Source organism: Salvia splendens, chromosome 3 (assembly GCF_004379255.2).
Source record: "Salvia splendens isolate huo1 chromosome 3, SspV2, whole genome shotgun sequence".
Classification (NCBI taxonomy): Eukaryota; Viridiplantae; Streptophyta; class Magnoliopsida; order Lamiales; family Lamiaceae; genus Salvia; species Salvia splendens.
Window position 1 is genome coordinate 29,110,528 of NC_056034.1, and position 27,239 is coordinate 29,137,766.

A 27,239-nucleotide genomic window follows, 5' to 3' on the forward strand; every position below is an offset into this window, starting at 1 on the left:
TTTACCTCGACATCGTCCACGTAGATGAGTTCCATCAACCGTTAAAACTGGTTTGCATAGTTGAAAAGCCTCCACAGCTGGTCCAAAAGCCCAGAATACGTACTTGAATACCTTGTTCATACCATTGCTTAATATGTCATCGTGCAACCATTCCACAATTGTGCAAGGATTTTGTCTTTGCATTTCATTCAAATAAGCTGGTAAAACTTTGAACGACCACTCTCATCCACCGTATACAAGCTCAATCGCTGTCCTCCGAGCATACCATGCTTTCTTGTAACTAACTTTGACATAAATCTATTTTCAATATCCGCCACAATTGCTTTTACCTTGTAGCAAGGATCGTTTTCTATCTGATGTCGAACACTCAACGCTATCATACCCGACGAAAGATTAGCGTGCCCATTATAGTTACGATCTCCCATGCAAGTATGAGCAGTGCCAAAAACTCTAATTTTCCAGTGTTCATCATGCTTTCTCAGTGTTGCTCGACACTCCCACAAACATTTCGGTAATGAGGTATCCTTCGGATTTCCTTGTGGCCACTTACAAACTGCATGCCATCTCTTTCCTTTACTTTCAGCAACTGTATATTGTCGGATTTTTTCCAAATGCCAATGAGTAACAGCTGCCTTCAATTCCAACTTCGTTCTAAATTTAGTATGCAAACCGACATTGCTAGGATCTTTTTCACTCCAATAATGCACACTAGGATCATCACGCTCAAAGTTTTTGGGATCAAAACTATCATATGGACCTGGTAAGGTGCGAAAATAGTTGATTCCACGCTGTGGGAACTGTGGAACTTCTCTTCCTCCAACTGTCCTTCCACCAACTGATGTTTCTCCAAGTGGAATGGATGGTCTTGGAGCAACAAATTTTTCATCATCCGACGAATCACCATCTGAGTCTGTACTAACCGGGTCGGAATCTTCGGAATAATAAGGTGATTGTGGATCACGAAAGTCGACTTTATCAGGACCTATTATGTCCTCAACCACATCACAATTGTCACTTTCCCCTAAATGCACGCCTCCAGCTTCAAAATCTTGTGTTGCAGCAAAATATGGTTCTTGGGCTCTCGTAGACGTACCAACATCAAAATCTTGTGTTGCAGCAAAATATGGTTCTTGGGCTCTTGTAGACGTACCAACATCATAACTTATGACATGATGACTATAATGTTGAGTAATTGCCGAATACTCAACATATAATTCAATTAGACATCCAATAACCATACTCTCACTAAACATTAGTTGCATACATACTTTTTCTAGTAGAACACCTATAAACGTGACTCCGGATCCAAAGCATATAGTATGTTTCCATATTATTTGAATTTTATTTTCATATATGCTTATCCCCATCCTTTCACAAATTTTTTCCACAAACTCATCGTACGAAATTGTTTCATCCAACATAATGAATCCTTTAGCAAAAGGAGGATCATACGAAATAACTGCTCCGGGAATTATCTTTCCACCCCAATATAAATTGACACACCACGTCATACTATCTGCAATAATGTAAAACACAAATAAATATGTATTATTTTTACATTCATCATTATGTAGAGTGAGCCAAAAATTTGACAAATTATTTCTATTAAATACACTACAATATATATTATCATAACAATCCATTAAATATTGGTAACAAAATTAGATATACTACATCATATAATAGCATAACAATTGGTCAAAATATTTCTATTAAAATATATACTATCATAATAATCCATCAAAATATTAGTGTGCCCATAACAATTGGTCAAAATATTATATTGATTACACTACAATATATATTATCACAACAATCCATCAAATATTGGAAGACTAATGTTTGGAAGAATGAGTCTAAAATTTGATATACTAACCGATAAGAAGGACTAATGTTTAGAAGAATGAACCAAAATCGTAATCTCCACGCTCAAATCCACCACTGGGTCGACCCGAGCAAGGGTTTCCTTAAGGTTTTTCTGCCTTGGGAAGGGTTTTCTTGTTTTGGGGAGGGAAAGTGTTTAGGGTTCGCGATGTTGGGGGAGATCTGATTGGTATATGGTTCAATAGAAACACGACGACCAGGGTGCCGTGTTTATGTTAAAAACGCCGACCTCATTATCGTTTTTTAGTTGAATACGCCAACTACATTGGCGTTTTAAAAATTGAACACGCTAACACAGTTGGCGTTTTTTCTTGTAACACGCCAACTAAGTTGGCGTTTTTTAACGTAACTGTACTTGGAGAAAATACAGCTAAAATACGACGAAATTATAAAACGCCAATGTTGTTGGCGTCTTTACTTAAAGAAACGCCAATGCGGTTGGCATTTTTCCCATATATGGAAAAGATAACAAAATGAGTACATTTACATTATTTTAAACGTGAACTAGCCTAGATACCCGATTTTCCCCACAATATGCTTCCATTGATCATTATCACTATCAATTTTATAATCTCCATGCACATTCGTTCGAGAATTTAACCAAGGGAATAATAGTTCTTGTCCATTGTGTTAGCCTGGAATTGATATGAGGGTTGACCTTCATATCAATTCTCTCTTTTAAAAAAAGAGAGAATAATGTAGATGAAACACTCTTCTACATTATTCTCTCTTTTACTTTACTTTCTCTCCACTTTTATTATTTACTATAATTTGCTTAAAACAATGGCAAAAAAGAAATCAATCACATAAGCTGAGACAGGAGAGTACGACATAAAACCGATTCAAATATAGTTAACTAACCTTGTGTTCCATGGCTCAGTTGGAAAGAGTTTTGTGAAAAATAGTTTTCATTCATGATTCTTGGATTTTTACATAACATAGGAGAAGAAAACCAAAATCAGTATAAAACACTATCGTGTAATTAATGCATAGATCTAACAAAGTCCAACTCAAAGTGGTGGATGCAAAAGATACAAGATGAATATCCTACGGTAGGAGTCGGTCAAACCGAAATCCATGACCTGCTATTAAGGTTAATAAGGCCGCCCGGCAAACAAAGAATTAAAGGTAAGCCACCATAAACAACACCCAACTGTGATGTAGGAGATGTAGCCCGAAATTGAATCTGATAATAATAATAGTAGAAAATCAATTCAACACTCAAAAAATTGCGGAATTAACCCCCAATTTATAGCTATTACCCTCGGTTAGTAACACGTATACATTATGCAATGTGTTTAAAATTCTAATCCTGTGATTCGTAGGGACGTATCAAAACTAGGATCAACGTGAAAATTACCCGTCACTCCGACCTCAACCACGTTATGCAAGAACTTCCACGAGGCAGGCAGGCAGGCTTCAGATTCAAAGGGCGAGAACAAGAGAAAAATAAGCGGGAGTGAAAATGAAGACGAGAACCCCAATGATACTCCAGTTAAGATGAGGGCAAATAAGGCAGAAGACATTTAGATTGGGGTAAATATGTAAAATAATACTACGTAAACAGTACAACACACGTGAATAAATCAGGAAAAAAGATATTTGTGGGTCAGAGCTAGTTTCTATTCTTAAACATTTGATCCAGAATAGATGCTTGGTGATTGTAACATTATATGTGGGAAAATCGCGTTTCTAGGCTATTTGGCCTTTTAAAATAACGTAAATGTACCCATTTTGTTATCAATTCCATTTATGGGAAAAACGCCGATGAAGATGGCGTGTTTATAAGTAAAAACGCCAATAATATTGGCGTGTCTATACGCAAACACGCCAACGAAGACGGCGTTTTATACTTGTGCCGTATTTTGGGCGTATTCTTTCCAATTATCATTACGTTAAAACACGCCATTGGTGTTAGAGTGTATTAAATAAAACACGCCAATGACATCGGCGTGTTTAAAAGCAAAGACGCCAATATCATCGGCGTGTTTAATCGAAAAACGCCAATTTGAGTGGCGTGTTTCAACAGGCTGATATAGCAGCAGCCTCCACCCCCAAATCGCGAAAACATCACAGCCACACCCATACTTTGCGATTTTTCTCCAAGCAGCGCCAATCTCCGCGAATTCGCCCTCCTCTCCGTGATTTCGCCCTCCATTCATCAATCGGTGCTATTCTTCCCCAGATTCATATATTTTCTTCGGTTAGTATGCTTATCTTTTACATTATTAGAGTAATTGTTGGATAGTTAGCTAGGGTTTGTAATGGGTTGTGAATTGAGTTGAAATATTATGCATTTTGGATTGTTTGAATGACATTAGTGTTGATTATTATGTTGGATTATTTGGATTTAAGTGAATTTATATATAAAATTGATTATAAACCTAAACCCCTAGGGTTGTTATAGCAAAAAAATTGGGCAAATTGATTTGGTTTATGTGGGTTTTGGTTGATGTATATTGTTTAGTTTGAATTGTTAATTTTGTTTATATTGTTAGGCTGGGCAATTTGAAATTGGACAAATTGAAATTGTTAGGTTGGACAAATTTGTAATTGAAATTGTCAATTTTGTGTAGATGAATTGTGTTATGATTTTGGATGTGAAATGTTGTGTAGGTGAATTTGTGTATTGTGAATTATTTGATTTTGGTGTTCCATTTTGTGAAATTGGATTAAATTGTATGTAATTATTGAAATGATTTATGTTTGGTAAATGTTAAATTTGGATTATGAATGCTGTGTAGGTAAATTATGGCATCATCTTCGACTTCTGCTCGTCGGCTTGCGTGTGGTTCTGCGGATCCTTCTGTACTGTATCTTCAGAGACAACACGTCTCTAATAACATATGGGCAGGAGTTCCATCCGAATACGTACGCTACCGACGATATGAAGGAATAATTTGGAGTGTTCCCATACATCACCGTGTTTCGGCACTAGTGGACCAGATGGGGTTCGGCGGTTTATTGATGTGTGGTCAGCCAAAGGAAATTGACCACCATCTTATCACTGCTTTGATTGAACGTTGGAGGCCAGAGACTCACATGTTTCACTTCCCAGTCGGTGAAGCGACTGTAACATTGGAAGACGTGGAGGTTTTATGGGGCCTGAAAGTTGATGGAGAGGCTGTGACGGGTTACATCCCCCCGACACAACCGGGATATTGGCAGGACAGGTGTTTGGATTTTCTAGGATTCATACCGGACGCATCCGAGTTGAAGGAAATGTCTTTTAAGCAGACAAGCGTATCGCGTCAATTGAGGATTGAGCTGAATGATGAGCACGAACACAACATATATGCTCAGCGGGCTCGTATCTATTGTCTGCTATTACTTGGTGGTCTGATGATCCCGAATGCCACCGGAAATAAAATTCCGTTCTTCTACCTGCAATTTTTCATGGATATAGAACGGTGTTCTACCTATAGCTGGGGTGGTGCGACGCTTGCTTGCTTGTACCACAATTTGTGTGAAGCTGCCGTTGCTAAGAGGACGGATGTCGGGGGAGCCTTAACTCTATTACAACTGTGGGCTTAGGAGAGAATCCCAAATATTAGACCGAGGATGCTAGATCCCGTGCATACAGACTATCTACCATGTGCAAGCGCGTAAGTTGTTCACTAATTCATTTTTTAAGCTTTATGTTCATCAATCTTCGTGTTATTCGCTCATAATTTATATTTTGTAGATGGAATGGTCCGGCGTCATATGTAAAAGCACCCGGACATTGTATTGAAAATTTCCGAGATCAGTTCTCCATGATGCATGCCAACCAGGTACTTCATATACTTATAAATTATTTTTTGTTTGTTGTTTTTTATTGAAATTAATTTGAATAAATTTGTGTTACATGTAGTTTATTTGGATGCCTTATCTCCAACGGGAGTTGCCGGAAAGTTGTGATGCCGGTCGTCCTGTATAGATGTCGATAACAACGCTTATTTGCTGGAATCTGGCTGAGCCACACCTGCCACACCGAGTGTTGCACCAATTTGGGATTATCCAACCGTATATCCCGCAACTCCCCCGGTTCCACGGTATTGATTTTGTGAAACAGGATCGCCGTGGAAAAGCTGGTCGAAATTGGGTTAATTGGCACGCCAATTATATACAGGAGTGGGACAACAGGCACTTTTTGGTGTGGACTGATCTGGAGTACAGTGATGAGCCTGTTGCAACCGAAGAATATATGGATTGGTTTCGGCAGATAACTGTGGTGTATTTAACCAAACCTGGCGTGCATGCTGAACAGGGCTTCCACGAAACGGCATCTTCTCATAAATTCGCGGTAAATTATTCATACTTAACCAAACCCTAGTTAATTATTTAAATTCATATTATGATATGTATTTAACTTTGATAATTGTAGGTGGAGACACTTCACAACGTGCGCCACTTTCTAAGTGGCCAAGATACGACAGAACATCCGGCTTTGGGAACCATTTCGAGGATGATTGAAGAAGGACTGCGGATATCCGGGGAGGCTGAGCGGATGGACTACCGTCCTTCGCAGCGCTCTGCAATGGACGTGGACGTACCCGTAAGGCAAAAGGCAAAACGACGAACCAAGAAGAAAACCGCCTGCGGAGAGTCGTCATCTCAGCCCGTACACCGCTCCGATGACGATTTTGTGGAACCACCTCCACCTAGATCTGCAGTTCGAGGCCGTCATTCTGTCAGCCACACCGGTGGTACCGGAGAAGATATTGGCCTCAATGATGTCCCCACTTCTCCACCGCGGTCGTCTGTGCAAGATGACTTTTTTGGGGTGGATATAGAGAACGTTGTTGTTCAAGATACTCCTCCCTCAAGGATCCCTAGATCTACATCCAGAATTGGGAAGGGGATACGGGGTCTGTTTATGCAGAAACGGCGAGATGATTAAACTAATTTGATACATTCTATTGATATTGCTGGTTTTTCATTGATTTGAACTCTTTATATTAGTAATTTGATAAATCATCTTTTTACACGTATTCATATTGATATTTTGAACTCTTTATATTACTTATTGGTCGACGATAGGAACAAACACGCCATTCCCAGTTGGCCTTTTTATATCACTAAGATTTTGTATAAAACGCCACTCCAATTGGCGTTTTTAACTTGGGGAAAATTTGGCCAAATTTTCCTACGTTGTAGCGGACATTCTGCATAAAAACGCCATTCCCAGTGGCGTTTTTTCATAAGACGCCAACAATATTGGCGTTTTTTGGGGAAAACGCCAACGGTGATGACGTTTTACAGTTAGAATTTTTTGAACTTCTTTCCTACGCTGAGGTAACGTTTCTGAATAAACACGCCATTGTAGTCGGCGTGTTTTAAAAAACGCCACTCCAATTGGCGTTTTTAACTTGGGGAAAATTTGGCTTGGGTAAATTTTGCCTCGCCAAAATTTTAAGTAAAACGTTACAATGTTCAATTCAATAAATAGCTACGATTATAAACAGAACAATGTTCAATTCAACTAAATAGTTGTTACACATTCAATTGTCTCGCCTTCTCCGGGTAAAGAAGCTACGGATACCCTTCCTGATTCTGGCGGTGGAGAGTCTAGACGGAGGAGTATCTTGCACAACGACATTCTCTAAATCAACTCCGAAAAAATCGTCTCGCACAGAAGACCTAGGTGGAGAATGTGGGATATCACTGAGCCCAATGTCATCGCCTGTACCACCAGTGTGGCTGATAGAATGCCGACCTCGAACTGCAGATCTTGGTGGAGGTGGAGGCATAAAATCGTGATCTGCATCATCAGTGTGGCTGATAGAATGACGACCTCGAACTGCAGATCTTGATGGAGGTGGAGGCATAAAATCGTCAGCGGCATCATCTACCAACTGAGTATCCATCCTTGAAGAAGCATTCTGGCAGTTGCGTCTGTCGTGCCCTGGTTGACGGCAATGTTTACATCGGCGTCGGGCGCGTGGCTGGTCAGCTTCACGGACATCCATCTGATTAGGAATCCTAGTAGTACGATATCGACCTCGACTTTTAGGCATTAACTGGGCTCGTGAACATTGCAAAGTCCATTCAGGCACAGCCCAATAATCTTGGTGTCTGATTGGATTGAACACCGTAGAATATTGGTGTACCCAAACACTTGTGCGGTATACGTTATCAACAAGCGACAGCATGGGCTCGTTTCTAAACCGCGCAACTGCCGCTGCATGTGAACATGGAAGTCTCCACATCTGCCACTTTTGACATTTGCAGTTCGACTCCAAGTACTTTACCTTCCACTTATTACCGCCCTTTCCACCAATTCGACGCTTTGTTCGAACCACGTAAAGCCCTGCAATTGTGTTTGGGACTCTCACATTATGTAATTGACCTTTTACATCATTTTTGCACACCTTTTCATGGGCCCACGGGGTAAGTGGTGTGGCACACTGTGTTGATGCAATTGACCGCTCATTAAACCATTCTATTGTCCTCCAAAATATCAGATCAATGCAAGCTTTAATTGGGAGTTGTCTTGCGCCTGTCAACACATTGTTGTAAGATTCAACCATATTAGTGGTCATCTCACCCCATCTTTTGTGTTAGTCATACGCCAAACTCCATTTTTCTAACTCCACGGCATCAAGGTACTGCACAGCCTCGTTGTTGATGGTTCGAAGTAAACGACGTCTGATCTTAAACTTGCGTTTCTTTGTAGCAATACCAATTTTCCAAACAAGTTTTTTTACCATGATGCCTTTGTGATTCTGCAAAACATTTTTTCTAACATGTACCAAGCAAAATCTGTGATGCCCCACATTGGGTTCTTCTTTCCATATGGGAGAATTCATTGCATCTATGATTCCCACATGCCTATCAGATATTACACATATTTCATGCTTGGCTACGTGAATTCTAATACGTTCCATAAACCAATTCCAACTTTGTATGGTTTCCTCATCAACAATGGCATATGCAATAGGCAAACATTTCTTATTAGCATCAAATCCAACGGCAATAAGAATTTTACCTCGATATCGTCCACGTAGATGAGTTCCATCAACGGTTAAAACTGGTTTGCATAGTTGAAAAGCCTCCACAGCTGGACCAAAAGCCCAAAATACGTACTTGAAAACCTTGTTCATACCGTTGCTTAATCTTTCATCATGTAACCATTCGACAATTGTGCCAGGATTTTGTCTTTGCAACTCATTCAAATAACCTGGTAAAACTTTGAAATTCCACGCCCACGAACCATACACAAGCTCAATAGCTGTCCTCCGAGCATACCATGCTTTCTTGTAACTAACTTTCACATGAAATCTATTTTCAATATCCGCCACAATTGCTTTTACCTTGTAGCAAGGATCGTTTTCTATCTGATGTCGAACACTCAACGCTATCATACCCGACGAAAGATTAGCGTGCCCATTATAATTACGATCCCCCATGCAAGTATGAGCAGTGCTAAACACTCTAATTTGCCAGTGTTCATCATGCTTCCTCAATGTTGCTCGGCACTCCCACAAACATGGCGGTAAGGACTTATCTTTCGGATTTCCTTGTGGCCACTTACAAACTGCATGCCATCTCTTTCCTTTACTTTCAACAACTGTATATTGTCGGATTTTTTCCAAATGCCAAAAAGTCACAGCTGACTTCAATTCCAATTTGGTTTTAAATTTAGTATGCAAACCGACATTGCTCGGATCTTTTTCACTCCAATAATGCACATTGAGATCATCAGACTCAAAGTTTTTTGGATCAAAACTATCATATGGACCTGGTAAGGTGCGAAAATAGTTCATACCAGGCTGTGGGAACTGTGGAACTACTCTTTCTCGTACTGCTCTTCCTCCAATTGATGTTTCTCCAACCACTGTTTCTCCAACCGGAATGGATGTTCTTGGAGCAACAAATTGGTCCTCATCCGACGAAGCACCATCTGAATCTGTACTATCCGGATCGACATCTTCAAAATCATAAGGTGATTGTGGATCAAGAAAGTCGGCTTTATCAGGACCAATTATGTCCTGAACCACATCACAGTTGTCACTATCCCCTAAATGCACGCCTCCAATATCAAAATCTTGTGTTGCATCGAAGCATGGTTCTTGGCCTCTCGTAGACGTGCCAACATCAAAATCTTGTGTTGCAGCGAAAAATGGTTCTCTGCCTCTCGTAGACGTACCAACATCATTACTCATGAGATGCTGACTATGTTGTTGAGTAATTGACGAATACTCAACATACAATTCAATTTGACCTCCTGTAGTCATACTCTCACTAAACATTAGTGGCATGTATACTTCTTCTAGTAAAATACCTATATACGTGATTGAAGATCCATAGAATATATGACGTTTCCATACTATTTGAAGTTTGTTTTCAAATATGTTTATCCCCATTCTTTCACAAATTATTTCCACAAGCTTTTCGTAGGAAATACTTTCATCCAACATAATCAATCCTTTTGCAAAAGGAGGATCATATGAAATAACTGTTCCGGGAATTATATTTCCACCCCAATATAAATGGACACACCACGTCATACTATCTGCATTAATGTCAAACACAAATATTGGTCAAAAATATTTCTTTACAGTACACTACAATATATACTATCATAACAACCTATCAAATATGAGTAAAAAATTAGATATACTACAACATATAATACCATAACAATTGGTCAAAATATTTCTATTAATTACAATACAATTTATAATACTATAACAATCCATCAAATAATTATATAAATTACACTACAATATATACTATCATAATAATCCATCAAATATTGGTAGACTAATGTTTGGAAGAATGAGTAAAAAATTAGATATACCAACCGATTGCAAGTACTAATATTTGGAAGAAATGAGCCAAAATAGAAATCTACACGCTTCAATCCACCACCGGGTTGACCCGACCAAGGCAAGCGTTTTCGCGTTTTTCAGCTTTGGGAAGGTTTTTCGTGTTTTGGGGAGGGAATGTGACTAGGGTCTGCGATTTTGGGGGAGATCTGTGAAATATGGTTCAACCGAAAAACGCCGACCAGGTTGGCGTGTTTTATGTTAAACACGCCAATGACCTTGGCGTTTTATAACTTAAACACGCCATCAAGATTGGCGTGTTTAAATTTAAGTATTTTGGTTAAAAATACGAGCAACATACGGTGTCATTGTAAAACGCCAACTGTGTTGGCGTGTTTGCGTATAGACACGCCAATATTATTGGCGTTTTTACTTATAAACACGCCAACTTCATCGGCGTTTTTTCCATAAATGGAATTGATAACAAAATGGGTACATTTACGTAATTTTAAAGGCCAAATAGCCTAGAAATCTGATTTCCTCATTATATGTTGCATTTCCTTTATTATCGGTGAATCTAAAAGCGACTTTGTTCGAAGTGCACTCTATACTAGCAGGTAAACTCGTTTCTCTCGAAAGAATTGGGTATGGCGAGCAGCGGCAATTTACGAATGATAGGCAAATTATTCATCCTCAATTTCACTTTAATTTCTTTGGCGAATGCTATAATTGTAGTTTGTGATTCCATCTTTTCATTTCTATTGCAGACATTGCCGTCAACTTCACAGGTTATTACTCTGCAAAATTAAAATGTGGATTCCTCTGTTTGGGATGTTGTAATCATGTATTCAAGTCTAAGTTTATTCTTCAACTCGACAGATGGAATGTTTAGAGGAATTTACAACGGGAAACAATATCACGCAGCTGATATCGCCGCTGTTCTTAGTAGGGCTTGGAGCGCCGGAGTCGATCGGATTATTGTAAGTGCCTGAACTTTTTCTGCTGTTTTGGATAGTATAATTGGATAGATCATAGATGCATTTTGCAAAAGGATTTACTAATAGAAGACATATTGAAAACTCTGCTCCTTCATTTGTATCCATGTTTGTAGCTGATTTATGACTAATTGGGAAAGAAGACTGTTTTAGGTTAGATAACGAGTGGATTGAAATTGATACATTCCGTCTTTACATTACCTCTTCGTAGGTGCGCAAGCCGGTATAACGTGTGACTTAAAAACTGGATTCGAAATAGATTCGCTATTTCTTATGTGGTTTTATGAGGAACATGATTCCTATTATGTTGAATATTGCAGGTGACAGGGGGATCCCTTGAGGAGTCGAAAGAAGCTCTTGCTATTGCTGAAACTGATGGTAGTTTTTATATGCTTCCATTTACTTGTAACTACAATTCATCGCTAAGTGCTAATAATGTTGATATTTTATTATTGAAGCAAGACTTTTCTGCACAGTTGGTGTACATCCAACAAGATGTAAAGTGAGATTTCATTCCTAAATTCATATATTGAGGAAGTGCCTAATTTGATGTAATCTCTCATTATGTGTTATAACTTACTGGAGATTTTTTCATCATTTAATTTGGTGTTGTGGACTAGGAATTTGATGATAGTGGTGATCCAGATAGACATTTTCAGGCTCTTTTGTCGTTGGCTAGAGAGGGAGTTGATAAGGGAAAGGTAGTATATTATTCCCTTCCTTCTTTCTTTTGATGAAAAATGATTTTTGTAGAGACCTTTGAAGTGTTCCACACTTCCATGTGAAGCATTTTTCTTTACTGCTTCTTGCTATCAAATTTTACTGGTGAGGTGGCTTATGCCTGTTATTTGTAACTAATAAAAAGTTGTGTCAATATCAATGTTTCCAACAAGGTGGTGGCAGTTGGAGAGTGTGGATTGGATTATGATAGGCTTCACTTCTGCCCAGCCGAAATTCAACAAAAGTATGTGATTGCTTGAAAAAAGTGTTTTCCATTTTACTTTCTTACAGATATTTTTTCCCATTTTCTTCTTCTGTCTCTGTCTTGAAGAACTGCATCAGATTAAAGAGGCAGAAGTCATTTCTGGACCTCTATTGACTACTTGCCATGTCTTTCATTAAATAAGGTACTTCGAGAAGCAATTTGAGTTGGCACATTCTATGAAGTTGCCAATGTTTCTCCACATGCGAGCAGCTGCTGAGGATTTCTGCAATATTCTTGAGCGAAACAAACATAGGTATTGGTTAGTAGCATTTGGAGAAAATTATAGGCTTATATGCCTGATTTAGTTGTTTCCATTTTAATAATACAAGAGCTAATAGGTTATACTATAGCGCAGAGCCAAGTAGAAGTAATGATGATACAATTATAATTTCAGACACTTAAACCCACTATAAGGATAATACAAGAGCAAATAGGTTACACTGATGACATCCTTACTTGGATTACAATCATATATGGGTTATCGTCACCCCTATTTGGGTTATTGGCACCCTATATGGGTTATCGGCTCCCCTATGTGGGTTATTGGCACTCTCATATGGGTTATCGACACCCCTATGTAGGCTATTGGCATTCTATATGAGTTATCAGCATCCCTATGTGGGTTATTGGCACCCTCATATGGGTTATCGGCACCCCTATGTGTGTTATCACGACCTAGATTGACTTTGGCTACCTAGGGGTGTCGATAACTCATATGGGGGTGCCAATAACTCACATAGGGGCGACGATAACCCATATATGATTGCAATCCAAGTAAGGATGCCATCGGTATTGAACTGCTGATCTATCAAAACCATCATAGTATATGATAACACTGCATTGCATATTTTGGTCATTTAATTGGACAATATAAGATTCTTGTTTTTTCTTCATTCTGAATATTCGTGATAGCACCCTTTCCAAACCTCGACCTTCTAAGACTTATACATATAAATACGTTGTGTTCTCTTTGTTTTCCTAATACTCTTTTAGGGCTACAGCTTTAATCACTTCTCTTTTTTCCTTGTCATTGCTCTGGCAGATTCTTCTCTGGGGTTGCTCATTCTTTTACTGGTAGTGCTGAAGATCGTGATCGTCTACTTTCATTCGATAATCTATTCATAGGTGCATAGCTTATGCTCCTAGATATGAGGAATTTCCTTTAATTACTTTGGATTTCCTTTTCAATCTTCTCCTTACTCTTTGTAGGCCTTAACGGTTGCTCCCTGAGAACAGCCGAGAATCTTGAAATTGTGAAAGGAATTCCTCTTGACCGACTGATGATTGAAACTGACTCGCCATACTGTGAAATCAAGAACACACATGCTGGTATTAAATATGTACAATCTTCTTGGCAGTCCAAGAAGAAGGAAAAGTACGACCCAGAGTGCATAGTCAAAGGTCGCAACGAACCTTGCTTAGTGCGGTAAGAACACTATCAGTTCCCAATATAACTGTATATACCCTTTTTTTGATTTGCTGTTGTGGTTCTAAATTCTAGTGATTACTTCCAGCATCTTTGTAATGACTCCTGCTCTATTGACTTGTGTCATTTTTTTGTGATTGTATTCTTCATAACAAAAAATACCTAATCAAATATCAGAAGCATGCGCTTAATTTCCTTGTATACTCTCTTGTTCGAATTAGAGTTTCACACAACATATTGAATGACATGCAGCCAAGTGCTTGAGGTGGTGGCTGGTTGTAAAGGTATTGCAGATATTGGTCAGCTTGGAAAAACAATGTACCACAACACCTGCAGGTACTTTTCTCCCGATTCATAAAGCTTCGATGTAGTAAGCGCTTCGATGCCACATGTTCAGACTAAACAACTGTTAGTAACTTCAGAAAAGAAATAAGCAAACACTGAATCGCTTCCTTGTACAGGGTTTTCTTTCCACAAGATTTGGATACGGCTGCGGATGCTATTCTTGCCTCTGGTCAGAATACTTCTTGAAGATTATCCTTGGTTCTCGACGAAAGTGAACCAGCAAGTGTTCAAACAGGGAAATGAAGGAATGCAGCTTTATCTCATATGCAGTGTAGAGAAGTGCAATTGAATCCCGATGTTCACAAATATGTACTTCTTGTTCTGTTAATCTCTGCATAGTTCTTGCTGGCTTTAGATAGACATAACATAAGTTTTTTCATTTTCATTTTCATTTTCTTTCCCGCCAAGCACGAAATAATCAATTTGATTTTCTCGTGAAGAAAATTGGAAGTTGAGGTGGCTGTGGATTCATTTTTTCATCCAGAGAGATACTTTTTGCACTTAACGATTGCTGGTTTTAACTTTTAAGAGTCTGAAAAAAGAATATCCTCATGTCAAGCTATTTGAGATATTTCTTTTGGATAATTAAGAAATTAATGTTTAAAGGTTAAAGTAAATAGAGAATAAAATACCAAGCTAGTTGATGCATTTCGTTTAGGCACGAAATTTAAAAATTGATGTTTAAAGATTAAATTAAGAGAGAGTAAAGTAAGAAATAGAATAAAGTAAGAGGGAGAAAGATAGAATACAAGGGAGAGAGATGATAGAGTTTTTGCAAAAAAAAAAGAAAATAAAACAAATAACTTGGGATAACCTAAAATAGAATACTCCCTTCGTCCTATAAAAATGTGGGCAAATCATATGGCACGAGAATTAAAACAAAATTGGTAAAGTAAGAAAGAAGATGAGAATGGTAGTTAAAAGTAGTGTTAGTTGATAGTAAGACTCACGTTATTATTAGTGTTTTGATGATAGTGTAAGTTGTAAATTACTTGACGTATATGAGTAATAAATTGAGATAACTTTCCATAAATTGATACCAATATTTTTATTGGACGAACTAAAATGGAAAATGCACATATTTTTATGGGACGAAATGAGTCTAAAGCAAATAGCTTGAAAGATTAAATTGTTTTCAATATCAACTCATGCAGGCAGACGATAAGAATGATATTAATGCATAAATTAATGTTTTTGTATAACATCTCTCTGGATTGTTGTGCAGATAAGCTTCTGTCTAGTTGCCTGAATACTAAATTGTTTACCAATATACCGAACGTGTTGTAAGAAAACCGCCCCAACATACGTAGTAAAAAAATGTAGTAAATAGCCAGAACTTGTAGTATGTCCGCACACAATAATTCCAACATAAGGAGATTGAATAATTACATTACATAGAGTAATAAAATAGATCAAGTGCATATGTTACAGAGATTCAGCAATACTACAAGCAACACCATAAAAGACTAGACTAAGACTCGACTCGACGAGTCTGTTATTTTTGCAACACAGGACTTGGAAAAGTAAAACAAGAAACAAGAGCAATTAGGAGCGATTGGCATTCTCATTTCTCAACTAATGAGAAGATGCACAGCCCTAATTAATTACTTAAGTACATAATTAAAGATGAATTAAACTATGTTGAGATAGCCAAGGATGAATTGCCCAGGTGATGACACCATCATCGTCATCACATCAGACCTTGAGGTGGAAGGCATGGAAGAGGTGCAGCGCCGCTGCAGCGTTTCCCACCTCCTGATCGCTGCTCACATCCGATCCGGGGCTGCTGCCCGAGCTCTTGGTGTTGAGGAAGCGGCCCCCATTGCCCCTCGGCCGCCGCTTCGCGTGGAGGTGACGCGAAAGGTGCATATACGGCTGCACGTATCACACACATTACGTAATACCTACAAAATACTCCCTACAAATAATCTATATCTATTTATGGAAATATATTTATGGTCTCACCATCCACTGCATTATTTCAATAATTATTCTTCTTCCTTTCTTACGTTACCAATTAAATATTAAAATCCGCCCAATTTTCAATTAGCCTACTTCTATGGAACGGAAGGAGTAGTAATTTTTGACAAACCTAACTGTACCTTACGAATGTTGATATTGAGAGCGTGGGCACGCTTCTTCCTGCGCCTCATGATTGCGTTGTACTGCTTTGCGTTCACCAAGATTGGGCCTCCGTCAAGGGCCAGCATCATTCGGCCCTGAAATAAATCTTTACTATTGCTACATTTATCAACACAATTATTTAATTTTATAATTAATGATAACCAAAATTACCGCAATAGGCCCATTACTACATTCATCAGCTGGATATGGATATGGATATGGATATTTAGCAGCACAAATCTGATGCAAAATGCAGATTTTAATTAATCTTTGTTAATAAGAATTATTTTAATAAGTACTCCATTAATTAAAAGTATACCACTGGCTGTCCAAATCCAAGCTCAAGATAATCCACGGCGCCAGCCTGCACTCGATTTTTCCCGTTTTCACACTCACCTATACATGATTCTTTCAATAATTAATAGTATGTGTTATTGAATAGCTCACTGTAACTCAAAACATTGATCATTTCCAGAAAACTACTTTTAGTTATAATCGTTAGAAACACAAACGTTTCCTTTAATGTGCATTATTTACTATGGAGGATTTAGTATATAAATAATTTATAATGTGTACAATTTCTAATATCATAAATTACTAGAGTTACTAACTATATTTATATTTATGACTTGCAAATTGTAATTTGGATTATACGCCATTATCAGATCTTACAACTATGCCTTATCTGTCAATCTTACTTTCTTCCACTCGCTGAAATGCACCCAATTCAAATATTACTCCCTCTGCTTAGTTGCTTTTTGGCACAGCGCTTACGAAATGAATGTTTAATATGTTAAATGGGTAGGTAATAAAGTAGGCAAAGTTAGAGACATAAAAGAGTATAAAATGAATAAGTTAACAAAAAGAGTAAGAGAGAGAATGGAGGAGGAAAGAAAAAGTGAGTTAATTATTTCATATATGGAAATGACTCAAACTATGAAGGAACTTCTTGAGATGAAAAAAATACTGAATTGTGAAGGAACGGAGAGAGTACAAATCGGAACATGTGAAACCGTCGATTTGCAAAATGACTGAAATAATGATAAATAGGAGTATATTATAATGTTCATTAGACAATTTTTCTTGAAAACTTTGTTGGCAATTGAAACATAAATAAATACTTTTTTTCATTTCGTAACAAGTGATCAATTTCTTTTTGGCACGGAATTTAAGGCAATGATATTTATTAAGTTAAGTGGAGAGAAAATGTGTTGCTTTTTGCTGAAAAAAACCAATCAGTTGCAGAGGGACAACCTAAATTGGATAGTTGATCACTTGCAGTAGTACGGAGGGAGTATAACAATATTACACATCGGTGTAAAGAAAGAAATGTAACTCTAATGTGTCACTCCTCCTATCACCAATTGGTTTTAGGATAGGGCCCTATTGAGTATTATCATGGTATCAGAGCGGGCCGACGATTGTGGCCCAAAATCTGGACCAAAATAAAAAAAAATATGACTACCCCAACAATATATATGAAATTTACATTTTGTCTACTAGTCCAATCGATAAAAAAATAGTTCAACATCTCGAAGATACACATTACAAAAATTTGAGGAATGATATTGACAACTGAAAAAGAGAACTGAAACTCCTATATAAATCAAATGAATCACTTCTTCAATCACAAATTGATTTTAAAATGAAATCTTTGTGATTTTAAAATGAAATCCTATTATCCTTATATCCTGTATGAAATATCACCAAAATATATCTTAATAGAAACTTCTAGGAGATGGAGTTGCTATGGTGTGGAATAGTGAATTGTTGACAAATTTGAATCTACATGGGTTTATGGACATTACGTAGAATATAATTGATTAAACATATAGTATGAGTAATGGTCATAAATCTACAATATCTATAGTTGAGATTCTAATGATTCACTAAACTGTAATCTTTTATTTTCTAAGAGGAATCTTTATCCTTTAATTTAAGTTGGGATACCAAGACTTTAGTCGTTTAAAAAGAATAGGTGATACATTTAGAGATAGTACTACACATTAGCTTCTTTTAACTAAAAAATGTGTAGTGTGTCATTGAAATTAATTAAGGGTCCCATCATATATATTCAAAGTGGAACAATATTATAACTTACTATTATTCGTGTATAGATATATAGCAAAGTGGAACAAAAATCATAATCGAAGAATATAAAGACAAACCGAAATTGGTGAGATCAGACTAGCTAGTGGGAGACTGTGGAGTATCAAAATTAGAGGATGAGTTACCTTACATTAGAAAGGGTTATCTCTCTTGCAATTGAGTTGAGCCTAGTAGTTAATCCTTTCATAATAAAGTAACTCATCATCAAATGAAATGGTAACCCTTTCAAAATATTTCATGTATTTCAGACTAAAATAATCTACATCAAAAAAATAATTTATGTTAACAGCTATAATTAAAATAGCCAAAGATTGCGGACATTTTTGTAGTGGTAGGGATCACCTAAAACTTCTCGACTCTGAATCCATTTAATTGCCATCAAACATTGAACCACACACATATTTAGAAATAGAGAGGTAATGTCTGACGGTGTGAGGCCAAAGGTCTCTATTTTGAGTCTCTATGTGATGCGGTCATTAAATTTATATTTATTTATCTATCCAAAAAAAAATAGAGAGAGATTATAGATCTGCGAGAAGCAAAATTACCGGAGAAAAGAGTGAAGTGAGTGGTATTGAGTTTGTCATGATCACCAAATTGGCCGTTGGAAAGTTCCAGAGAGGCGGCCTTCGATGGGATAAACCCTTCACCGTAAACCCCCACCGGCAGCGGCGTCTGACATCCGAATCCACTCCACCGTGGCACGGTCGACTGCGCCGCCCTATTCATGGGGTATTGAGCACTCCCATCTTTGAAGAAGATAGCGTGCAAAGTCATTTTTCACCTGCATTAACCAATTTCAACAAACCCTAAAAATGTCTTCATTTTCTTTTGTGTGTGGAAACAACTATTAGTATAATTAACTATGGGCAATTTTGGAAGATGAATTAACTCTGCAATAGCGAAAAACAATGACAATAATTCAATACTTTAAGAGAGAATAAAGTAAAATAATGATAATAGAAAAGTAGCACAACAAAAGTGGACACCTTATCCAATTTATTTTTGGATATTGCGAGTGTTAGCCCGCTTTTTTTACCTACTAATTCCATACCAATATAGATATCATCGCTGCACATATATTTGACTGAAAAATATATATAAGCTGTTTTTCCACAACTGCAATTACTAATTAGTATTACAAACAAATAAAAACATATGGATCGATTTACAGCTCATAATCTCATGATGCTTGTTTCTGTAGCATGTATATATTCACTGAAAATCGAGATAAAAAAGGAGAAGAAAGCATGAAATATTTCGTTCTCAAGTAAGGAGAAGAGAGAAAGTGATAGCTAGAGAGAAACATACCGATTTGAGAAGAAAACAACCACGAAATCAACAGGAGAGAGAGAGAGAGAGAGAAGAGGGAGAGGGAGAGAGGGAGAGGAGGGAGTATATATGTATAGTGACACATACACACGAATGCAGATAATATGCATCTTTAATCAACTTTACTTTATGATTTATTATTTAACTCTACCTCTTTCTTTATTTAACTCTTCATCTTTCTTTATTTAGCTGCAGATCAGGATAAATTATTTATAAAATGAAAAATAAATAAGCTACCTTGGAGGTTATATCCACATTAAATAACTAATACCTAGAGAAAACCGAGGAGAAAATCATTGGTTGATATTTCTAGTATTTCGATTAAAATTGGTTAATTTATTGTTTACCTTTATATATTTTCAATTCAATAGTTAAAATGAATAAGGGGGATGTTGACAATCTTGCAACGGCCAACTGTTTACTTAGAGGCATATTAAGTGGATTACATGTGGAGGGCCTTTAAATATCGAAATGGGATCTAATGTTGTGAAAGAGATTGGTCCCCATTTTAATGGGATGACTCTTTTATACAATACTAATATCTTTTACGATTATATTCCTTTCTATCTAACCATCAATACTCAACCAAGTATGACACATATAATGAAATATTTAGACGTCCAATGATCACTATTCACCACCCTAGCTAGACCTAAAAGGTTCCTATACAAATCTACTATCTAAATTAATTGATTATAGATAAGCTCAAGTCTTTGAGCATCTTTATTTGTATATAGATTTTATGACTGTTTTATTCTAGAATAGTGTACAAAGAATCTTTCAGTTTGTGTTTCAGTTCGCAATTCAACTACAAAACAAACTTCTTTTATGTTCAGAGCAGAATACAAAGTTCTCGATAAGCGTGTCGAAGTCCACCAAAATATTAAGGTTAGCAAATTTAGTTGTCTGGTTTTCGGATATAGCCGATTCGATACCCGTCAGGTTCAGGTACCCAGTACCCGAAATTACAGGTTCAAATACGTGATGTGAGTGCTTTTCGAGTTTCAGGTACTCAGAAAAGAGTCAACTCTTTTGTGACAATACAACCTCCATCAGCATATGTAAGAACCAGTATAACATATATGCTAGAACTTAACACATGGAGGTCAATAAACATTTCATCAAGGAGAATAGTGAAAGTGGAGTTGTGGAATTTTCATTTGTTCGATCAGAAGATCAATTGACAGACATCCTCACCAAGGCGGTCAATTCAAGAAGTCTTACAAGCATGTTTTGTAAGTTGAATTTCGAAGATCTCACCAGTCAACTTGAGGGAGAGTATTAGAAAAAGAAAAAATAATACTCCCACCGTCCCAAAAAAATATGTGCATTTGGGACGGCACGAGAATTAAGAAAAATTTGATAAAGTAAGAAAGAGGGGGAGAATGGTATGATAAAGTAAGAGAGATGAGGAGAATGATAGTTAAAGTAGTGTTAGTGAATAGTGGGGCCTACATTATTAAATTAATATAACTTTTTTTATAATAGATTGCATATATTTTTGTGGGACGGACGAAAATAGAAAGTGCACATATTTTTATATGCAAGAACGGTTGTCTATTCGGGCAACGACACGTCACTCTACCGCCCACGCCCAACTCCAAGATGATCTAATGTAGCACATTTGGGCAAAATTTGGCGGAGGAAATTAAATTATGTATTTTTTTATTTTTTTAGAATTTTTAATTATGTTTTGTTTTATTGTTTTAAGAATGTAATATTGTAATTTTATTTTATTTAATGAAATGTGTTTTTATTAATTGAATTTGTTGGAAATAAAAATAAAAAATGAAATTGAATGAATAGTAATTTAAGGGATGGTTAAGTGACGGATAAGAGATGCAGGTTGCAGGTTCCGTCCCTTAGTTAAGAGATGGAGTAAAAAAGTACAGTGGGGCCCATGAATAATAATTTAAGGGACGGTTAAGACACGGATAAGTGACAGCGTTGCAGATGGCCTTATATTGCTAACTCAATACTTAATTCTTAACTACAATTAAATAATAGCCATTAGATATTCAAATCAATAGCCTAAATCATCAGCCTTCGAATACCAATACGGTCAACAAAAACGTCAATAAGAGTATTAAGGTCAATTTACAACAAATTAATTATAACTAACTTTTGAAAAATATTTCATAACTTTAAAACGCATATAACTTTATCGATTTAAATTATTTTTTCGCACAACATATATCAAATTAAAGATAATTTCATAAGGGTTCTACGAGATCTCACTTGCATATGTTCCGATGTCAAAATTTGGCAAAAATTTCAAAAATTTTCAATTTTTTAGTACAACAACAAATGTCAACATAGTATATAAAATATGTCAATATAACACATGTAGAATGTCATTCTTAAAGCAATGTGTTACATTCTCAAAGCATTGTGTTGATATTTTCAAAATACTATATTGACATTTTCGTCCAAAACCCTAATTTGGTAGTTTTTTTATCTTTTTTTATTTAATTAATAAAAACGAAAATTACACGGGGTAAATTTTAGACCACTAAATTTTAAAAATCCTATGGTCTTAAATTAGTTATAGTTAGTAATTAAATGATGAGTTATCAAATGATCACTCCGAAATTGTATTAATTAGAGCGAGAATGGAGGAAACAGTATATCCATTTACCAAAAGTCATAAACTAATTCTAATTTAGGCACATAAATATCACACTTACTTTTCTTACCAAAGCCTGCATGGTATAAATAATTTTGTAAAGCCACTTTGATGTGAAAAGTCATCCGCATTATGTTGTGACGTAAGATTACATTTTCCGCTGCCTAAAGCTAACTAGCTATTTAGTCAATTATCTGCACTGAGATTAATCACTCATTTTTTGATTGTCTTTGGTGCAATTCATACCAATATATTTTGGACCCTTCTCTCGCACTATCTTGTTTATAAAGCGTATCACTTTTTTTTATGATGGATCATTTAAGTTTTGTATCCATTAAATTTAATTATCGAATTCAATTTCTTCGAATTACGTCTCTTTTGATCTTATTATTAAATAGTTTTAAATTTAGCAAAAAAGTTGCAGCAAAATGAAAATTAATTAATGTATTTCTACACTAATACTATTCGGTAATGGCCCACAAAGTAAATAATAGTAATAAATTGTTTTATTTCTTGCACACACACATTTATAGACAAAAGGTAAGCAAGCTCTGGTGGTCCAACTCCTTTTTTCACCCCCAAATAATTCATCATTTCCATGTTTTGATCTTTTGTTTTTTGCATTTTTAAGCTTTTTACGTAAACCTTTATTGTCATTCATTTGGATGTTCATGTTGAATATATTTGCAAAGTAATCAGCCACTAACTATGTAGGTTAATCATGCGCGACACGTGTCAAACGCCCGACTACACCGAAGTGGCATGCCAAGTGGATTTGTAATACAATCTCAATTAATGGTTTTAATATTTATGGGTTATCGTTTGTAATACAGATCAGCGCCCATGCATTAGCTAGATTCATGTGGATTACACAACATATATTTTGGATGATGTGCTGTTGAATTTAATCTTTAATATTAATGGTTACATCATCCATGATCTCAAGGTCAATCAATTGCAAATGATGTCATTATTTTTCATATTAAGCTGAAGTAAAATTATGAAAGTGGGAAATTCTTTCCAAAGTGTACACAATACGATGCAAATTGAGTAATTTACAAGTCTATTTATTCATAAATACACATACTTTTATTATTTTATAGATTTTTTAATACAAATACACGGCCATTAAACTTTTCTAGTTTTTCCCGAAACGAAATATCAAAACTAATATGGCAGATTATAATTTATATGGGAATCGAAACATGATTTTAATTTGAATAATTTTAAAAAATCAAAATTTGAAATTCCACATCATCATCTTCCTCACATATTCGTCCCTTTCATTCACTGAAATTGATTTTTTAAAGTTATTGAAATTGATTTTTAGAGCAACTCAAAAGGAAATGGAAATAACCCACCAATATATTTCCGAATTATCATAGTTTTGATTACAATTAATTTGTTCTTCACAATTTTCTGGCTCATGATGCTTATATAAACATATCCGGGCATAAATAAAACTAGTATAACGACACACTAGCTAGTTAAAACGTAACACACTCATCTCTTTCCATCAAACATGAACGAAAATATTAGAACAAATTTGCTAATCAATTTATTTGGTGTTGTGAATGATATAAGGGTTGTTATTGTTGATGAAACGGGTTGTTCGGTCGATTTTGTGACAACAATTTGGAAATAACAATGCAGGGAGTGAAATAGAAATGGGAGAGATATGTGAGGACGCTGATTGATGATATGAAATTTTAGTTTTTACATTTTAAAAATAATTATCACAACGACGTTGTTTGATTGTCAAATAGATTATAATTATTATATTAATTTTGATTTTCGTTTTGGAGAAAAATAAAGAACATGTTAAAAGTTCGTATATATGTAGGAAAATAACCTAATGATAAACATAAAAAAGAGCTTATGATAAACACTTAATTGTCTTTAAAAATATGATACAAAATTAATTAGACTTGTTTAAATTTCAAGTTAACTTAAATGTGGGGTTACTACTGAGCTTACCAAAAATTATCTAAAAAAACTGGGATACGAAACTTGTTATTGAGCGATCGTTTAAGAATTGTGTATGTTCGAGCTGGATAGACTGTAATATTTTCTTAAGGGCTCAGCCCTCTGTAACCAAAAAAAACAAAATTATCTACAAACTCTCGGAGGATATCATGGATGAGTTATAGCTAGATCTCTAACATCCTCCATTAGCTAAAATAGACAAATTATTGTATTTTTAAAACATTGAAAACCTAAATGGAAATGCCACTTAAATTATAATTCCATTCTAAAATGTAGATCCTTTACTACCTTAATTATCTATTAGTTGGGTACTCTTTTTTTATTTGTAGTAAAATTATTGTCATAATATTCTACCACAAAATTCTATCATCCACTAAACTCTTGACGTTTTTTCGTTAAAAAATGTATTTTCGCTAATTCATGGGGTGTGGTTGAGTGACATGGTCCATCCTTAACTAAATGATCGATGTCAATCCTTGTCTTTGGATATGAAGCAACTTTAAATCCTTGGGCCAGTTATCCCACCCATTAAAGTGCCTACAAATTAGCGCGGGGAATAGTCACTAGACCCGCCGTGGGTACCCTTGGTAATTTCTAAAAAAAAAAATACTTTAGTTATTTATTATTAAAGGATGGAAAATATTCAGTTTAAAGAATGAAGATGAGAATTTTAAAATATTTGTTTTTATAATTAAAATATTAATAGCTTAACCATATAGTAGAACTCCATTATATTTTTAAGAAAATTACCAAATAAATTATAAAAAAATGTCAAAATTTTGGTTTGTCCCATACTTTTCAAAACTTAAATGATAAACTATCATGTTTTAAAATTTTGCAATTTTTCCATACATTGTTTTTCAGATGAAACTCACGTTAATGTGCTGACAAGATTTATCTACGTCAACAAATCGGCGGTGGCACATAATAAAGTTATGCGGTTTATCTAGAAACGAAGATGGGATAATTAATCTGGTTGCTATATCATATCAGGTTTCATTTGAAAAACTACGTATGGAATAATTGTGGAATTCTGAAACTTAGTGATTTATCGTCCCACTTTTGCTAAATATGGGACAAATCAGAATTTAACTGCTATTCATGATTTACATAGCAATATTACATATATTTTCAGAAACTCGTATATTTTATGTAGTACAACAATTAGCAAGAGTGGTGGGATATTTTTAGGTAATTATATATAGCAATTAGCAAGATAAAGTGATAACCACCCAAAACTGGAAGTGGATTTGCATTCCTAAAATCCTTTCTTTTCATGTCTTTGTTTTTATTGATATAGAAATGTGGTGTAATTAGCAAATGGTAGTTTTTAAATTGCACTAATTAGTAGTGGAATCATGTCTAACACTACAACCATTGTATAATTGGATCCCTTTCTAAAAGTGACCAACAGCACCTAAGTGGGTATTTTACTTTCCTTAATCATATTATAAAATTGTTTTGGTACATTATTATCGTACCACAGAAAAATAGTCGTTAGGATAGAGATGGATCACAGACGTTATCGGCAAACTGAATAAGGCAACTTGATCTTTCTTTAGTAAGCCCATGTACTCAACTACCAAAAGACTAAAGGGGAAAATGATTGTATGTACGCCTTAGGGTATCCACTATAGTATAGCCGTGGCTATAGCCCTGGAGGGGGCGATCGCGGGGCGGCTTATAGTGGGGGCGACGTCCGCCCCGAAGTGGAAAAAAAACGGGGCGGAAGGGCGAGTGGCGAGATATGTGCGAGGACGCGGTGGTCGCCCATCGCCGCGCCTATAGGCGCGCCGGCCTATAGTGCGCCGGCGATCGGCGCGCCGGTCGCCCTCTTCAATTTTTCGTTTTTTTGAAAATTAACCCTATAAATACCACTTCTCCACCATCCATTTACACCATTTTCACACACTCTCCATTCATTCACTATCTACACTTTCACTCTCTAAAAATGCACGGTGGAGACGACGAATTACCCGGCTCGCACAAATCGGGATAAGGCGGCAATCCTTCCCAGCCGTCGGGATATGGCGGATATCCTTCCCAGCCGTCGGGATATGTTTTAAATGTTCGTTGTATAATTTTATCATTGCCAATACAACGAATATTCGGACTCAATTACCTCGTTTTATAATTATTTAAATTCCGATGATTTTAAAACTAAAGGAAAAAATTAAAATGAAATTGGTTATAAAATTTCGTGGCTATTGGCAGTGTCCGCCTATAGTGGCAGAAACCTTTGTTTGGGGCGGACAAAAAAATTGGGGCTGTGGACAAAAAAGGGGCTGGGTCTATTGGGGACGTCCGCCTTATAGTGGATACTCTTATTTAGCTGTACTTGATTGGTCCTAACTAAATAGTCATTTTCTGAAGTTAGAATTATTTCTTTTAGATATGAAAATTTAAAAAATATGTTAAATGGGTTAAATGAAGATAAAAAAAATAAAATAAAGATTAAAATAGAAGAGATAGAAGAGAGAGTAAAATAGAAAAGTAAATAAAATAAGAATAATTTGATGTTTTTACCAAAAATAGAAACGACTCAACTTAATTATTGTTGGAATAGGATCGCATAAAATCGGGAGAATAATATGTGATTGATATGGGAGTATCAATCACATATTATTGTAAATTAGGTTTACCATATGTAGAGAATATATAACCTATAAATTTG

The 27,239-nt window shown here is 36.0% G+C and overlaps 2 protein-coding genes and 1 long non-coding RNA gene across 4 annotated transcripts; 1 reads left to right on the forward strand and 2 right to left on the reverse strand.

Annotated features, from left to right (window-relative positions):
• Positions 1-2,774: 2,774 nt before the first annotated feature.
• Positions 2,775-3,384, reverse strand: LOC121795630. Its single transcript, XR_006049592.1, has 2 exons — positions 3,245-3,384; positions 2,775-3,070 (listed from the first exon to the last, which is right to left on the reverse strand). It is a non-coding gene; the product is annotated as an uncharacterized LOC121795630 (long non-coding RNA).
• Positions 3,385-11,206: 7,822 nt separating this feature from the next.
• LOC121795621 (putative deoxyribonuclease TATDN1) lies at positions 11,207-14,893 on the forward strand. The gene is made up of 12 exons (XM_042194165.1): positions 11,207-11,315; positions 11,405-11,425; positions 11,517-11,617; positions 11,953-12,010; positions 12,091-12,134; positions 12,253-12,333; positions 12,526-12,596; positions 12,760-12,870; positions 13,660-13,742; positions 13,827-14,043; positions 14,296-14,379; positions 14,505-14,893. The coding sequence occupies exons 1-12, from the start codon at positions 11,285-11,287 to the stop codon at positions 14,572-14,574; spliced, it is 972 nt and encodes a 323-aa protein (XP_042050099.1). The 5' UTR covers positions 11,207-11,284; the 3' UTR covers positions 14,575-14,893.
• An 856-nt stretch (positions 14,894-15,749) lies between these two features.
• LOC121795626 (nuclear transcription factor Y subunit A-10-like) lies at positions 15,750-20,068 on the reverse strand. 2 transcript variants are annotated; one of them, XM_042194172.1, is made up of 6 exons: positions 19,933-20,068; positions 19,170-19,405; positions 16,832-16,908; positions 16,684-16,752; positions 16,491-16,607; positions 15,750-16,263 (listed from the first exon to the last, which is right to left on the reverse strand). In XM_042194172.1, exons 2-6 carry the CDS (start codon positions 19,396-19,398, stop codon positions 16,084-16,086), a joined length of 672 nt encoding a protein of 223 aa, XP_042050106.1. In that variant the 5' UTR covers positions 19,399-19,405; positions 19,933-20,068; the 3' UTR covers positions 15,750-16,083. The 2 variants fall into 2 exon arrangements, with proteins under 2 accessions (XP_042050106.1, XP_042050105.1); XM_042194171.1 differs by having other exon boundaries at positions 16,832-16,920.
• Positions 20,069-27,239: the final 7,171 nt, after the last annotated feature.

Coding starts and splice junctions, on each gene's coding strand:
- LOC121795621 (XM_042194165.1), top strand. CDS start 11,285: ATGGCGAGCAGCGGCAATTTACGAATGATAG. Junction 12,871..13,659: donor CTTGAGCGAAACAAACATAG/GTATTGGTTAGT, acceptor TTGCTCTGGCAG/ATTCTTCTCTGGGGTTGCTC. Junction 13,743..13,826: donor ATTCGATAATCTATTCATAG/GTGCATAGCTTA, acceptor TACTCTTTGTAG/GCCTTAACGGTTGCTCCCTG.
- LOC121795626 (XM_042194171.1), bottom strand. CDS start 19,398: ATGACTTTGCACGCTATCTTCTTCAAAGATGGGAGTGCTCAATACCCC. Junction 16,608..16,683: donor GTAGTAATGGGCCTATTGCG/GTAATTTTGGTT, acceptor GATTTATTTCAG/GGCCGAATGATGCTGGCCCT. Junction 16,264..16,490: donor TCAATATCAACATTCGTAAG/GTACAGTTAGGT, acceptor TGATACGTGCAG/CCGTATATGCACCTTTCGCG.